Here is a 17,191-nt window from a genome sequence, read left to right as displayed (position 1 = left end):
GTGTTGTGTGACCGTCGTAGGCCACTGAAGCTCAAGGAAAAATTTTATAGGACGGCAATAAGGCCAGCGATGTTGTATGGCACAGAATGTTGGGCGGTGAAGCATCAATACGTACACAAAATGGGTGTAGCGGAGATGAGGATGCTTCGTGGAATGTATGGGCACACGAGAAAGGATAAGATTGAGAATGAGGATATCCGAGGTAAAGTAGGAGTAGCCAAAATTGAAGGAAATATGAGAGAAAATCGGTTCCGGTGGTTTGGACATGTGCAAAGAAGGCCTACTGACGCTCCGATTCGAAAATGTGACTATGGGACAGAGGTTCAGGGCCGAAGGGGTAGAGGAAGACCTAGAAAAATTTTGGAAGAGACCCTAAGAAAATACTTGAGTACTTGGATCTAACGGAGGACATGACACAAAACCGAGCGCAATGGCGTTCTAGGATTCATATAGCCGACCCCACTTAGTGGGAAAAGGCTTTGTTTTTGTTGTTGTTGTTGTATTCATTAATTATCACATAAACGATCACGTGATCACCTTTTAAAGATTATTTTTGTCAAACCAACCCCTCCACTTAACGAGAATAGCACCATAGCAGAATCAGTGTATACTTACTCTGATTAATTAATGTCCATTAACTAGAAGAAATAAAAATACACCAAAAAACATAAACTAGAAAAAAGCATCTGGTAATTGGATTTGTTTTTGTTTTAGGCTCTTGCAAGCAATTGTTGACCCAAGTTTAGTCATCAAAATTGCACATGTAATACGTCATCAAAATTGCACATGTAATACGTATGTCACCTGAGTTTCAATCATCTTCTTATAATTTAGTTTAATTTAAAGTAGAGTATAAATTTACCCTTTATCATTTCATTCAATGCAAATTTATCGTTGTATATCGTAAAAGAAGGTAGAGTATCAAATTATTAATTCTATAGATCTATACAATTATCTCATTACTTTTCTCTGGCAACACAAACAATAAATTCATTGAAAGGATGGGAGGAAGCATCTGTTTCATCATAAACCATCCTAAATACATATCCGAACCATTCAATCAATTGCTATATTCACAATAATTTCAAAAAAATAAAAAATACACTTCACTCGAAATAAATACAAAAAGAAAATGTAAAGTTTTGAGGTCTTAATAATTTACAAATACATAAGAATTTGCAGTATAGTTACATTTTTTGGGATATAATAGATAGAATACATACACGATATTATGCATATTGTAATCACAGTTTCGGTACAAAAGTTCTTCATTGCAGGCATATAATTATGAGTTTTTGAACACTACTACTCATGAATTCCTTCTAGCACGATTATAATGAGCATTACTAATCTCTAAATAAATTTCTCTAGAATCCTTGATTTGAGAGGATCTGGGGGACGAAAAGTCTCCAACCGCAAGTTGGAGGACGTACGGATATCGTTCAAATCGTTATCTCCCTTCTCCGACTTGATAATCTCCAAGACGTTCCCAAGAATGTTGCCTGCAAGCCCGACTTCCAGAAGATGCCGTGGCTCCTCTCCACCTTCGTGTATTAATTGACCGATCTGATTCAAGGAAACGACATTCTCTAAAATGACCTTGGCAAAGATAAGGCCAAGAAACTCTGGTGCTCTCGGGGTATCAATCACCGTATCCTCTAAGGTCGACAGAACAGTTTCAAATCTAGGCAGATAAAAGAAGAAATTAAATAATAGAAAAACATACAAAACCGAGAAGACCGTCAATTTCAATAACCAAATGCAGATGTAAACTTTCCCTTACCCTTTGATGAGCTGAGATTGACTCAAAGTTGCATCATTGGTCTTTGTAAGGTTGACTAGAAGCTTTGCCAAGAGATCTCGTTCAGCGTCCTTCCTCTCAAAAGAGTCTGTGATCCAAAGAGATATCATCGACGGATGGAAGCTTGGTGAGTTCAACTCTTTAATGCATAAGGCAACCTCTTTCTCGTCTCGAGCACTGAAAATAGAAAGGAAAACAAAATTAAGGAAGAGCATATGAAAAATCTTAACAAGGGTTATCAGAAGTTGTACAATACATCAAACCGTATATATATATCTAGAACGTAGTCTAAGACGAGTTCTTGGAAAGCCAATGACTGAACATCAACAATATGTATTTAAATCTTTAATGTCAAAGATTGCGAGCATCCGCCGAGGTCTGACTCTGACATCAAGCGGATGCATCAGGGCAAGAATGAGTTGTTTTAATATGATAAGAAGAAGCAGGGGAAAACGAGGCTGGCCACAATTAAACTAAACACATTTAGATATCACATTACTTGTCATTACACTCACTGCATTCAAGTCAACCTAGAAGTTTCCAAAGTAGCAGGTCAAATGTTGTACAAAGTCTACAATTCTCCATGCAAAATAACTTCTCAAGGTTTCTCAATATCCTTGAATGCACAACAATAAATTCAGCAAAACATTACGAGGGCAGATAACCCTCCAAAAAATTAAGACATACATGAAAAATGATAAAATGATCCAAACTTATTTATTTCTATATCTGCGTAAGTTATGCAAAGAAACCCTAAATTATATTTTTCAATAGATAAAGGTCGTACCCAGTGCACAAGGCTCCCGCTTTACGCAGGGTCTGGGAGAGGTGAATGTCGGCTAGCCTTACCCCCATTTATGGAGAGGCTGCTCCCAAGTCTCGAACCCGAGACCTGGGAGCAGCCTCTCCATAAATGGGGGTAAGGCTAGCCGACATTCACCTCTCCCAGACCCTGCGTAAAGCGGGAGCCTTGTGCACTGGGTACGACCTTTATCTATAGATGTGAAAAAAAAAAACATAAACACTTAAACAATTGCAATCATGCGGTTTAACCAAAACAGCAACTAAAACACTAGGCCAACTGCGTAGGAAGTGAATTTTCCAATTGAGAACTAACAATTACAGATGAGTTGGTTACCAAGAGGAATGTTAGAGTAGATAGAAATCACTGTCTTACGGTCTACATTCTTTTAGTTTCTTTTCTAACACAGATATTCAAACTTAAGTACCTCCTACCTACACCTTACTCATCCCATGCCACTTGAGCTTTGCTAGTGGATCCCATATTCTGACACCAACTACATTTACGAGAGTCCGAACGAATTGTGTCTACCACTTTATAACATAGCATACAAGACTTACAAGTAATCGCACAAAAAAAACCCATCACAACTAACTCAACTCCTTTACTTTGTTTTTTTTTTCTTTTCCATTCTGTCTTCTGTACCAACCCCTGTGGGGTCCATTCAATGCCAGAGACAAACAACCCCGATTCTATTTATGCAACTTGAAGTTGACCAAAAAAACTGGAAGATGACCAACCATTGCTCCTAAGTCCTATTCATTCCTCACTTTCCTTTCAAGAATTGAATGCATAATCACATGCCCCACTTTCCCTTCAAGAATTGAATGCATAATCACATTAAGCAAATCATAGGCAGATTTTTTTAGCACGCAGAGAATTATCACATCTGAAGGATGCATTGAACTAAAATATAACAAAAATTAATTAGAACAGTCTAAAGCATGCATGACAAAAGAACTGCTCTCTCAAAAAATAAGAATATACCTGTAAAATTCTCTAATTGCTGCCAAAGACATATCTCTAAGACGGTCTTCAGTCAACACATTTTCTGAAGGAACATTTTTTGTTAAAGCTGCTCCATATGCACGTGTGGGTGGTGAAGTTGGAAGAGTTCTATGATCTGAACTCCTCAGGTCCCTACCACCAAAACTTAAATTACGCTCTGACACACTTGACTGATCATAAGCAGCTGGACCTGAAAATCTATCTGGCATATATCTTGGCACAGGATCCTCCCTTGGGTTGTAAGTTGTCCGCTCTGAAAGAGAACTGAAACCATTCGAACCAGCAGTCATCCTCCTAGAGTCTCCAGCACTGGGAGGCATCTCAGCCAAAGGAGCAGCTGACATTGATGGTGGTCCTCTGATGGACATTCCTCTGGCAAGACCACCCTGGGGACCCAAAGTTATAGAATCATCACCAATTGGTCTTTGTGTCAAGGGAACTGACAAGGTCCTACTCTCATAAGAATGTCTTTCATCTGTACGGACATCCTGACTGCCATAACCACGAACCTGAGCAGGCATCCCACGGAAACCACCCATATGGGCATTAGATGAAGATAACATAGTCGATCCTCTTGGACTGAATTCCATACGAGGCCGCCTTCTAGCTGATGGATTGATTCCAGGACCACGGGCCAGCCTACTAGATTGTGCCTGTAGTTCTTGTGCAGCATCTCTGTGCACTTCCTCAATCTTTTTTGGTCCTTCAACTTTGCTCCTCTGCTGCCATTTATTCTTTCTCAAATCAATTGCATCCTTCAACATGAACCTAACCCTAGAAGATAATTTCAAGTTATTCGATAAGCTTTTCATCCTTTCAAAATATGCATCCATGTGCTCCTTGGCTTTCGGATGATCAATCATCTCCCCAATTGTGCTCATTAGTTTGCACAAAGCTTCAATATCTTCCTCATCTGGAGTCTGTTGCTGACCTAACATCTTTTTAATGCATTCGTGCATAATTCTCTCAGTCAACATTTTCTTTTTGTATAGCTCCCCAATTAATCTAATGTTACCCCACATTCGTCTTCGCCCTTTGATTCTTTTCTCCTCTCTTTCTTCTTCAGACTGTTTTACCTGACCCTCCTCATCGGCCTTATTGGCCTCCTCTTGCTCTCTTTCTCCCCTCTCAAATTCCTCCTGGCACTTGTTCAAAAGCAATCTCCTAAAAGTTATCTTTTCATTGTCTTCACTGAAATCAGGCAACTCTCCGGCAAGATAAAAACAGAAGTTAGCATACATCTCACAGAGAGTAGGCTCCATAAGAGCCTTGTCAAAGATATGTGAAATGACACCAGTTAGAGTAGTCGCATTATCTATATTAACAGCTTTCACTTGCTCGAATAGTTTTTCAAAGTTTTGAGGAGTTAACTTGTTCACTATAGCCTTTAACTGCCTTTGCTTGACCTGCTCTTCATCACTCACTTTACCCACTTCATTCTTCCTGTCAGCTTGGTGCCTTTGCTCGAATAGTTTTTCATAGTTTTGAGGAGTTAATTTCATGTGGGCATTAGGTGAAGATAACATAGTCGATCCTCTTGGACTGAATTCCATACGAGGCCGCCTTCTAGCTGATGGATTGATTCCAGGACCACGGGCCAGCCTACTAGATTGTGCCTGTAGTTCTTGTGCAGCATCTCTGTGCACTTCCTCAATCTTTTTTGGTCCTTCAACTTTGCTCCTCTGCTGCCATTTACTCTTTCTCAAATCAATTGCATCCTTCAACATGAACCTAACCCTAGAAGATAATTTCATGTTATTCGATAAGCTTTTCATCCTTTCAAAATATGCATCCATGTGCTCCTTGGCTTTCGGATGATCAATCATCTCCCCAATTGTGCTCATTAGTTTGCACAAAGCTTCAATATCTTCCTCATCTGGAGTCTGTTGCTGACCTAACATCTTTTTAATGCATTCGTGCATAATTCTCTCAGTCAACATTTTCTTTTTGTATAGCTCCCCAATTAATCTAATGTTACCCCACATTCGTCTTCGCCCTTTGATTCTTTTCTCCTCTCTTTCTTCTTCAGACTGTTTTACCTGACCCTCCTCATCGGCCTTATTGGCCTCCTCTTGCTCTCTTTCTCCCCTCTCAAATTCCTCCTGGCACTTGTTCAAAAGCAATCTCCTAAAAGTTATCTTTTCAGTGTCTTCACTGAAATCAGGCAACTCTCCGGCAAGATAAAAACAGAAGTTAGCATACATCTCACAGAGAGTAGGCTCCATAAGAGCCTTGTCAAAGATATGTGAAATGACACCAGTTAGAGTAGTCGCATTATCTATATTAACAGCTTTCACTTGCTCGAATAGTTTTTCAAAGTTTTGAGGAGTTAACTTGTTCACTATAGCCTTTAACTGCCTTTGCTTGACCTGCTCTTCATCACTCACTTTACCCACTTCATTCTTCCTGTCAGCTTGGTGCCTTTGCTCGAATAGTTTTTCATAGTTTTGAGGAGTTAATTTCATGTGGGCATTAGGTGAAGATAACATAGTCGATCCTCTTGGACTGAATTCCATAGGAGGCCCCCTTCTAGCTGATGGATTGATTCCAGGACCACGGGCCAGCCTACTAGACTGTGCCTGTAGTTCTTGTGCAGCATCTCTGTGCACTTCCTCAATCTTTTTTGGTCCTTCAACTTTGCTCCTCTGCTGCCATTTATTCTTTCTCAAATCAATTGCATCCTTCAACATGAACCTAACCCTAGAAGATAATTTCAAGTTATTCGATAAGCTTTTCATCCTTTCAAAATATGCATCCATGTGCTCCTTGGCTTTCGGATGATCAATCATCTCCCCAATTGTGCTCATTAGTTTGCACAAAGCTTCAATATCGCCCTCATCTGGAGTCTGTTGCTGACCTAACATCTTTTTAATGCATTCGTGCATTACTCTCTCGATCAACATTCTCTTTTTGTATAGCTCCCCAATCAAGCTAATGTTACCCAACATTCTTCTTCGCCCCTTGATTCTTTTCTCCTCTCTTTCTTCTTCAGACTGTTTTACCTGACCCTCCTCATCAGCCTTATTGGCCTCCTCTTGCTCTCTTTCTCCCCTCTCAAATTCCTCCTGGCACTTGTTCAAAAGCAATCTCCTAAAAGTTATCTTTTCATTGTCTTCACTGAAATCAGGCAACTCTCCGGCAAGATAAAAACAGAAGTTAGCATACATCTCACAGAGAGTAGGCTCCATAAGAGCCTTGTCAAAGATATGTGAAATGACACCAGTTAGAGTAGTCGCATTATCTATATTAACAGCTTTCACTTGCTCGAATAGTTTTTCAAAGTTTTGAGGAGTTAACTTGTTCACTATAGCCTTTAACTGCCTTTGCTTGACCTGCTCTTCATCACTCACTTTACCCACTTCATTCTTCCTGTCAGCTTGGTGCCTTTGCTCGAATAGTTTTTCATAGTTTTGAGGAGTTAATTTCATGTGGGCATTAGGTGAAGATAACATAGTCGATCCTCTTGGACTGAATTCCATAGGAGGCCCCCTTCTAGCTGATGGATTGATTCCAGGACCACGGGCCAGCCTACTAGACTGTGCCTGTAGTTCTTGTGCAGCATCTCTGTGCACTTCCTCAATCTTTTTTGGTCCTTCAACTTTGCTCCTCTGCTGCCATTTATTCTTTCTCAAATCAATTGCATCCTTCAACATGAACCTAACCCTAGAAGATAATTTCAAGTTATTCGATAAGCTTTTCATCCTTTCAAAATATGCATCCATGTGCTCCTTGGCTTTCGGATGATCAATCATCTCCCCAATTGTGCTCATTAGTTTGCACAAAGCTTCAATATCGCCCTCATCTGGAGTCTGTTGCTGACCTAACATCTTTTTAATGCATTCGTGCATTACTCTCTCGGTCAACATTCTCTTTTTGTATAGCTCCCCAATCAAGCTAATGTTACCCAACATTCTTCTTCGCCCCTTGATTCTTTTCTCCTCTCTTTCTTCTTCAGACTGTTTTACCTGACCCTCCTCATCAGCCTTATTGGCCTCCTCTTGCTCTCTTTCTCCCCTCTCAAATTCCTCCTGGCACTTGTTCAAAAGCAATCTCCTAAAAGTTATCTTTTCATTGTCTTCACTGAAATCAGGCAACTCTCCGGCAAGATAAAAACAGAAGTTAGCATACATCTCACAGAATGTAGGCCGCATAAGAGCCTTGTCAAAGATCTGTGAAACGACACCAGTTAGAGTTGTTGCATTATCTATATTAACAGCTTTCACTTGCTCGAATAGTTTTTCAAAGTTTTGAGGAGTTAACTTGTTCAGTATAGCCCTTAACTGCCTTTGCTTGGCCTGCTCTTCATCACGCACTTTACCCACTCCATTCTTCCTGTCAGATTGGTGCATCACCTGTAATGGAGTATGAGGAGAAGGCATCAAGCCCTTAGGTTGAAAATTCGTAGCTCTCTGCCACCTGTCGGCTTCAGAATTATTTCTTTGCATCCCTCCCTGATGACCAACAGAGTGAGCAGGCCCAGGCAGGATCCCTCTAACATGCTGCTGAACTGGTGTCTGTGAACACGGATCCCTCAAAACACCAAAATTGCTACCCTGTTGCTGGGGGCATTGTGACGCCATGCTGATCCCCAAGTTGCCCATCTGAGGTATCTGAGGACCCATTTGGGGGGTAAAAGTCAAGTTCTGGCTCTGATGCATAATTCCCTGGGGCTGCATTGGATGGGGCTGGAGACCTGGATCAAAAACTGGCTGCTGTACTTGAGTACTACGAATTGGTAATTGCATAGGCATTGGCATTTGAATTGAACTGGTGCTCATACTCTGATATTGGATCTGCTGGTTGGGGCCACCAAATTGCACCGGAACCTGTGGCTGATGAAATGGCATTGGCATGGACATCCCAACCTGAATGGAAACGCCCTTGGACGCAGCCCCTGGGGCTAAAACCAACAGAAAATATTAAATACCTGATCATTTGCATTTATCAATATATCATATCAGCACGTTAAATGAATGGGTACATCAGAACCTCCTACATTAAATCAATCGCAGGAAAAAATTGCCAAGAAATGAAAATCAAACAAAAGGGGAAACACAGGTTTTAATCTCAGATTCCCAAACTCCTCCAACTAACCATAAAACTCTACAAAACAATCACGATATTATCAAATCAATTTCCAGACTGATACAACTGAAACTTCCAAATCTGTACCATGCAATTGGGGCTGTGCATGAGCTCCATTTTGTACGCCGCCACGTTGTGCAGGAGCCATACCGGAAACCTGAGGACTTACATTGGTTACACTTACAGTGGCGCCGGTGCCCTTAGGGTAAGCGGGTGAGTATCCCCTGTGCTGCTGATTAGAGCTTGCGGATCGCCCTGTTTTCCGGTACTGCGTCTCGTTCTTATCCGACGTTGATTGATTGAAGGACATATATTCCTACGATTAATTCACAAAAATTTTTTCCTAAATTTTCTCTGCAACCAAACATGCAGATCCACAAACCCCAAATCAAATCAATCAAACCTAATTAACCGAAAATCGCACCGTAAAGCGAGTGCGTAAGAGAATGATTAGGGTTCGATTGGAGTACCTTGAGAGTGAGGAGAAAGAATAAGGTTCTATTGAGAAACCATGAGAAAGTGCAGAGAGTGATATGAGCCTAAGTGACTCAAATGACCGAAAAAGACTTATAATCCTTCGTACCAATCATTTTTCTTTTCTCTTTTTCCCACTAAGCAACCTACCTCGCTAAGCAAACTCACTAACCTAAAATAACGGATCCAGATCATCTCCGGACCCTTCTGTGGGGATCCATCGGGATGCTTTCATTCTGGCCGTTAGATGAGATCGTGCGGCCAGAGATTTTATTTATTTTTATAAATCTGCTCTCTGCAAAACGACATCTTCTTCCTCTTTCCTTTCTTAAGACCTTACTTTCTCTGCTCTTCCTCCTCCTCCACCTTCCCCCCAAATTCAACAATTTAAAGTTTATTTATTTATTTCTAATTTGCCGACGTGATGGATAACCAAGATTCAAGGAAATTCTTGTTCTGTAATTTTTAATGCTCTAACTAGCTCGGTTCTTGGGTTGTCAAAAATTATTGGACGAAGTTTTCGATATTTTCTTCATAGATTATTTACAAATTGAGAGAAATACAGAGAGAAACGAAGGAAATGAATCCAAATTTAAAGAAAGAAATGGGGTTCCCAATTCTTTCCCACGCCCAATGAGATATGCCTTCAACTAGCAGTTGATCAGGGCATGTCCCTTAGACTGAGATGAGAGCCAGACTTGCTTCAAGGCGCCCGAGGACTTGTGCCTTCATTTCCTCTGTGGGCTAGGGTGAATACTACCAGCGGATCTGGTGAATCCTTGAATGGTCGTCCCTCTGCTAACCAAAAAGAAGCCACTGATGCGGATAAAAAAAGACAGGGTGGAAGGTTCCCAGGAGAGATTTGGAGTAGAGGATAGAGATGAATTAGCCCATAGGGAAAAAAGACATTTGGAAAGGATTTTTCCAAATAAAAAAACCCGTAATTTAGAAATTAAAATCAAGTTGCGCAGAGATAGAGATAGAGATAGAGATGGAGATGGAAAAGGAGAAGACCGGCGGCAGAGAAACATGAGCAAAATATTGCAGAGAGCGGTGCAAGCGTGTTATGAGCCAAACAAAGAGGAGAAGGGGTAGACTGAAGAGAGACAACCGGAACGGAAGGAGAGTAGACCTGGCGACCTCGTTTTGCGAAGAGGAGTTTTAAAAAATAATTAATATGTGGCCGCACGATCTCATCCAACGGACAGAATGAAATCGTTCCGCTGGATCCCCATAAGAGACCCGGAGATGAGCTGAATCCTAAAATAACGACAAAAACCTAAAAAGTTTATTCGTGCCTATTTAATTTTCTAGTGTCACCACTTAGTACTACTATATAATAGTGTTCCTTCCTATTTGTAAATGAGAGATCTTAGGTTCGATTCTTGTGAAAGATGAATTTGAACCATATTATTGTTAACTCATTATGAGGTTTAGCCCACTTTCTAACCTTTTAATGTAGATAATATCGTATGTTAAAAAGAAAAAAAAAAAAATCTAGTGTCATTGCTGTTTAGTATTACGGTTTAATACTATTCATTTTCACTTGTAAATGAAAGTTTTTCTTTTCTAGCAATTTGGTGCACACGCACACACCATTTGATCAATTTAATGAAAGTTCAACAATCAATTCAGTCAAAGGATAAATTGATAAAATTTTAATACCTTATAGTGTAAACTAACAAATGTAGTTCCTCAATACTTATCAGTTTTATTGTTTAATTTTCTTGATTTTTTAACTTTTTATTTCTTTCGATAATCATTATTTTGTGTGTGTGTTTTTTGTTTGTTTTGCTTTGTGATTAGTGGCGAAGTTATAGAGGCATAAGGAGGTGCGACGGCATCTCCATCATTAGAAATCGACCTTAAAAGCGAGAATTCGCGCCTTGATTTCTCTGAACTTGCACGAAACAACGTTGTTGCTGCATTGTGCGCGGCTTTTTTTACCAGTACTATCGACAAAAATTCGTCCCATGAATATAAGCAAATATCCATTTAATATTGGTACTGTTGGCGAATGTTGAAGAAATAAGTCAAAATATCGGCTTTTCCGGTACGAGCAACGACTGTTGCAGAAGCAACGGTTCAAAAAAGTCGCTAGGAAGAAGAAGCATGCGGTTCTTGGGTTTACTGCTATTTAAGTTGAAATGTTTAGTTTTAATTTTGTTGTGGCTAACAATGAAACTATAGCTGCAAGCACTTCTGATTTTTTTCTGAACATGCCGATAAGATAAGAAATAAAAAACATTGAGATGAAATTATTAATCAAACCATTCTTAAATTTTTCTTTCTAGTTCAGAGTTTCATAAAAAATAGAAAGTAACTCACATTATATAAGAAATGTATTTTTTTAGTAGCATCGCTTGTATTAAAGAAATGTGCACATTATATATTTTCATAAAAGAAACTCAGTTACATATACATGTGTAAAACATGGTATATAATGAAATATAATAAGATACATATTACTTAGCTTATATACCAAACATCGTTCATATACGAATATTTTTTCAAAATAGTCGTCGATATATCTTTAAGTTACGCAATCGGTATTTTCATAAAAATTGGGATCTAAAACCTTGGATATTGTGAAAACACCAATGCGAAACAAAATGAGAGATTAATGGTTGAGTAATTGTATGGTTGTTTACAATTGAACACTACCACAAACAGTGGTGAAGCGAAGAGTTGTCCAGAGGGGCAAAATTTAAAAGGGTAAGATGCCTCAAAAAAATTTAGACAACAAAATCCTTTTAGATAGTAAACAATGTTAATGTCATTCATAATTTATTAATACATTGCTGCCGCGTTAGGTTTTATGTCATGAAAGCGTCACATAATAGGTTCATTATCAATAAAAGCAAAAACACCTCTCTCCCCTAGCGCATTGATCCCATGTGTCATTTTGTTTACCCCGTGTCGATAATTTTCTATTATACGAACAGGTCATCTAATGAGCTTTGTTCTTGTTTACCGCTTCTCTTATGAAAATTTAATTATGTTAATTCATTCTTTTTCAATTACTAACCAGTCAATTTAAAAAAAAATATTATATTATTCATTGTTTGTTCCGGTACTGCGTCTCGTTCTTATCCGACGTTGACTGATTGAAGGACATATATTCCTACGATTAATTCACAAATTTTTTTCCTAAATTTTCTCTGTAACCAAACCAAACATGCAGATCCACAAACCCCAAATCAAATCAACCAAACCTAATTAACCGAAAATCGTACGGTAAAGCGAGTGCTTAAGAGAATGATAACCATGAGAAAACGCAGGGAGTGATATGAGCACAAGTGACTTTAAAATTAAATGACGGAAAAAGACTTATAATCCTGAGTAAAAATATATATTAGCACTGAAAATGTATTCGAAGTGCTCTACGTAGGGTGATTTTAAAACAAAAAATATTTTTTAAAAGTATTTTCAGTCCTTTAAAGGGATTTTGAAAACGAGCCATAAAAGAAAAACTTAGAGAGAGAAACAATTGTTTTGGTGTTTTGGTAAGAGAGAGGGATGAGTATTCGCTTTGGATCCTCTTAGTTAGAATCTTCACATCTTAATACTTTATCATATATCGTGCGGTTATTTTTTATTAGGTATTATTTGTGTTTAATTTTAAATAAATAATTTAAAATAATTTCTGATTGCACAATATTCGATGAACCACTAAAATGTGAAAATTCTTACCGTTTGGGATGTGGATGGGATTCAAATGAGAGAAGGGGAAAAGGGTGGAGGGGAGAGAGAGAGAGAGAGAGTGTGTGAGTGAATGTGGTAACTAACCCGTCAGGTGGTTAAGAACAGTTCCCTCGTAGGAAAGGACCCCAGGCTATTCACTATTTAATCCACCCAGTAAACAGTAACTGCCCTTAATGAATAGTAACTGCCTTTTGCATCTCCACCCCTACACTGAATAGCCCTGGCAATAGGCAATAAAATATTAGTATTTATTTTATTTATAAAATAATACAAAATAATTATTTTAAGAAAAGTTCCCAGTTTCTTCTCTCTATCTGTTTCTATCACTCTGTGCAAATAGCAATGTCCGGAAACCACCATGTCCTCCGCCTAGTGCTCTCATGCCGCAAAATCACAGCACAGGTGACAAGCCCCAGCAGCTCCTCAATCATAGCCATGGCCTCTTCCTCCGAGCAAGAGTTCGTTGCCTGCTACCGATCCAATCTCAACCGCTTCCCTCGCTCTCCAACCTTCTGGGATGCCAAGGTCACCTCTCGCATCGGCGAGAAGCTTGCCCTTCGTTTCCAGGATATCGGCGTCACTGGTGTCGAGATTGACCTCCGTGAAGAGCTATCTAGGCCCGTCCACCACCGCATCGAGGTGTTGTCGCTCTTCTACTTTGTCCAGGCCCGTCCACCACATGGCTGATGTCGTCCAGACGTCAGCCTTGCGTCACATGCCCTTTGGGCTCTCGAGCTGGCAACTCCTATCGGGCCTCTCCCTCGGGGCCCGCTCGGGCTCCATCGCCAGCACACGCTAAACCAAGTTACTCGGGCTTTCTGGCCTTGTTTGAGAGCTAGTCCACCAGGCTAATGCCCACGGTGGAACTGCTCTAAAGGGTAGGGTTTTTGCTCCTTTCTTTTTGTACTTTACTTTATTCTCTTTTACTAAATACTTTCACTTTCCTTTTTTAATTAATTTTCTTTTTTACTATTCATTCGTACCAATCATTTTTCTTTCCTCCTTTTCTCACTAAGCAACCTACCTCGCTAAGCAAACTCACTAACCTATATAACGACAAATTCCTAAAAAGTTTAATGGTGCCTATTTAATTTTTTTAGTGTCACCACGTAGTACTACTGTGTAATGATGTTCTCCCTTATTTGTAAATAAGAAGTCTTATGTTCGATTATCGTTAAAAGTAAATTTGAACTATATTATTGTTAGCTTATTGTGAGGCTTAGCCCAATCTCTCACCTTTTAATATAGATAATATCATTTGTTAAAAAAAATTCTAATGCCATTGCTGCTTAATATTATAGTTTAATAATATTCTTTTTTCACGTGTAAGTGAAAGTTTTTCTTTTCTATCAATTTGGTGAAAGCACACTATTTGATCAATTTAATGAAAGTTCAACAATCAATTCGGTCAAAGACTAAATTGATACAATTTTAATATCTAATAGTGCAAACTTACAAATGCAGTTCATCAATACTTATCACTTTTATTGTTTAGTTTTCTTAAATATAACCTTTTATATTTAAAACTCCTATAATCATTTTTCCTACTAATTAATATACACCATAAAGTTTAATTAGTGGTTCTTTTTTTTTTCCTCTTCTCTCTCTCCTTTTAATTTCTTCCCAAACTTTCTCTATCGTCTTCTTTCCTACTCTGTTTTTTCTTTCTTCGTAAAAATACTGTCACAAGGGCAACATAATGGAGGCGGATGTTTATGCTTGAATCATAGCACAACGGATGTGGGATTTCATTTCCTGCTATAAATGTAATAATTGAATTTACTACGAAAGCATTTATACTTGAATAACAATATTTGAATCAAGTATTATGACAGTAGCTAATTTAAGGAACATAACGAAGACGAGCTATCAATTTCCAAATGTCTCGTTGAAATGCCCTTTGGTCAAAATGACCGATGCTACTAAAAAAAAATGATTACATATCCATTTTTACACAAAAAACTGTTTCACAACTATTTTGTTTTTTATCATTATAAAGCAGACATCTAATTTAACTCCAGAATCATGGAAACAGTATTTTGCCTCTTCTTGATATTGTGGGAGACTGCCTAACTATGGCACTTATTCATAATTGGTTGGTCCAAAAGATACTTGAATTATTACAAAAACTCAGTTACTTAGCAGAGCGTTAAAAGGCATTCCAGTTTAAACACTCAAATGGATATCTAAGAGGAAAAAAAAATTAACTATTAGATTAATCTTATAGTGTATAATAATTAGTAAAAAAATAATTATGGGAGTTTTAAATATAAAAAAAAAATATAAGATTGGCGATGTGGCGAGTTTTGAGTGGGTTGTAGTACCACTCAGCAAAGTCCAATGGCAAGCAAAGCCCCACACAAGTTTTTCTCCTTTTCATGATCATTATTTTTTGTTTGTTTTGCTTTGTGATCGGTGGTGAAGCCATATAAAGGCAAAAGGAAGTGCGGCCCCATCTCCATCATCGGAAATAGACTCTAAAAGTGAGAATTTGCGCCCTGAGTTCTCTGAACTTGCCCGAAACCGACACTACTGCTATTTAAGTTGAAATGCACAATTTTATTTTTATTGTGGCTAACAATGAAACTACAGCTGCAAACACTTCTAATTTTTTTTCTTTTAAATAATATAAAAAACTCAACCTCCTAAATGAAACCATGCCGTTAAGATAATAATAAAAAAAAAACATAAAGTTTACGCTGAGATGAAATTATTAATCAAACAATTCTTTGTTGTAGTTCTATTAGATTAGGAATGTGATTGTGTAAATACTAGTATATCTAGGAATATCTCTTATATTCCTATTAGGAGTTGATTACCTATTAAGAGTTGTAATCTTAAAAGAGTAAGGATTTTACCTATCATACTACTATAAATAAAGGTACAATGGGGTGGAATAGAACACACCCACAATTACACATCTCTCTCTTTCTCTCTCTATGCCGCACCTCCTCTCTCTCTCTCTTTGGCCTCCATAATTGTTTAGTAAATTATGTTTACAACATGTTATCAGCATGTTCTTGACGCTGCGCTAAAGATAGTTTATTCTTCAATCAGGGGAGTATTACATTTTAATCATTCTTTTTATGATTAATTAATTATTTTATTGAATTGATATAAATGCTATTGATTCAATTTAAATTTTCTGTGTTGAACATGATACAACGCATTGCTTAAAATAAAAGAAGATATTTGAATCGTCCATGAAGCATGAAAACATTCCACATGATGCATAAACCCCTCTATGTTTATATTTTCCTTATGATATATATATATATATATATATATATATATATATGTATGTATGTATATTGTATATGTTTATATATTTGTTTCATGCATTATGCAATTATATTTGCTATGTGGAATATGTGAGTCAATGTATATCATATAAATTATAAGCAAATTAGGGTTTTTAAACCCCAGGTTCGAAAAATTGGGTATTTTTTTGGCACCACCACAGCAGTAGCCCTTTGGGCATTGCTACCACCACATGGACCCCCAGGTCATCGGCCTGGTTAACCTAGACAGGCCTGAAGCCCCAGTCTGCTTCCCAAGGAAGCCCGCAACTTTCTTGGGTTTGTCCCTGTGAACCCGGCTTGCATGGCCAACAACAATAGGCCGCTGGGCCTTCCTTTATGTCTTGGTCTGTATGCCACAACCTTCTTGGTTGCAGGACTTACGCCACAGCCCATTGGACTCGGCTGGGCCCTATGTAACCCTAACCTCCAGACAGCCTTCGTTGGGCTTGCCTTCCCATGCAAACCCAAGGCCAGCTTTCGCTGGGCCCTAACCCGTGCCCCCTGGCCCCAATTACACCAGCACTTGTTGCTGGGCTTAAAAAATTGACCCATGGCCTAAAGACCACTATGTGGCTGCTTTTGCAGCTATACCTTACCCGAGTTTCTTTTTTTGCTCACGGTACCCAGCCCTATTTTTGGGCTATGGTATTTTCGACCCAGTAGTATTATTTTAATATTATTTTACTTCTACAATCGACCTTGTATGGCCTAATTTATTGAATTAATTAAAAGTGACATGCAGTCCATTAATCTGATAATGAATCGAAAATTATTGACCTGAAGATCACTTTTGGACATTAACGATTCAATAATTTATTTTTATACTTTGAACCGTTGACATACTTTCGTAGTAACGAAGCTTTCACACTTGAGTTCTTGAAGAACCTCAAATCCACTACACTTAAATCAGTATATTACATTATGTGTTCTTCCACGAACCTTTCTTTTATGAATTGAACGTTCATAAACTAAATTGAACCTGTAGTTTCAAATTTAGTGCCTTTGAAACCTGAA

The 17,191-nt window shown here is 38.4% G+C and overlaps 2 protein-coding genes across 2 annotated transcripts; one reads left to right on the top strand and one right to left on the bottom strand.

The window, feature by feature from the left end:
- Positions 1 to 1,133: 1,133 nt before the first annotated feature.
- On the bottom strand, positions 1,134 to 9,242 carry LOC126627809 (eukaryotic translation initiation factor 4G-like). Its single transcript, XM_050297360.1, has 4 exons — positions 8,784 to 9,242; positions 3,591 to 8,511; positions 1,784 to 1,978; positions 1,134 to 1,684 (listed from the first exon to the last, which is right to left on the bottom strand). Exons 1-4 carry the CDS (start codon positions 9,004 to 9,006, stop codon positions 1,354 to 1,356), a joined length of 5,670 nt encoding a protein of 1,889 aa, XP_050153317.1. The 5' UTR covers positions 9,007 to 9,242; the 3' UTR covers positions 1,134 to 1,353.
- Positions 9,243 to 13,217: 3,975 nt separating this feature from the next.
- Positions 13,218 to 13,562, top strand: LOC126627856 (uncharacterized). Its single transcript, XM_050297441.1, has one exon. It carries the CDS (start codon positions 13,218 to 13,220, stop codon positions 13,560 to 13,562), a length of 345 nt encoding a protein of 114 aa, XP_050153398.1.
- Positions 13,563 to 17,191: the final 3,629 nt, after the last annotated feature.

Source organism: Malus sylvestris, chromosome 7 (genome assembly GCF_916048215.2).
Source record: "Malus sylvestris chromosome 7, drMalSylv7.2, whole genome shotgun sequence".
In the NCBI taxonomy this organism is placed as follows: domain Eukaryota; kingdom Viridiplantae; phylum Streptophyta; class Magnoliopsida; order Rosales; family Rosaceae; genus Malus; species Malus sylvestris.
Note: the sequence above shows the minus strand (reverse complement) of the source record. Positions and strands in the feature narration are given on the sequence as shown.

What these genes read in the sequence shown, in the direction of transcription:
- LOC126627809 (XM_050297360.1), bottom strand. Translation starts at nt 9,006, where the DNA reads ATGTCCTTCAATCAATCAACGTCGGATAAGAACGAGACGCAGTACCGG. An exon ending in GCAATTAGAGAATTTTACAG is followed by an intron (nt 1,979 to 3,590) that starts GTATATTCTTAT and finishes TTCTATTTTCAG; the next exon opens with TGCTCGAGACGAGAAAGAGG. An exon ending in CAATCTCAGCTCATCAAAGG is followed by an intron (nt 1,685 to 1,783) that starts GTAAGGGAAAGT and finishes TTATCTGCCTAG; the next exon opens with ATTTGAAACTGTTCTGTCGA.
- LOC126627856 (XM_050297441.1), top strand. Translation starts at nt 13,218, where the DNA reads ATGTCCGGAAACCACCATGTCCTCCGCCTAGTGCTCTCATGCCGCAAA.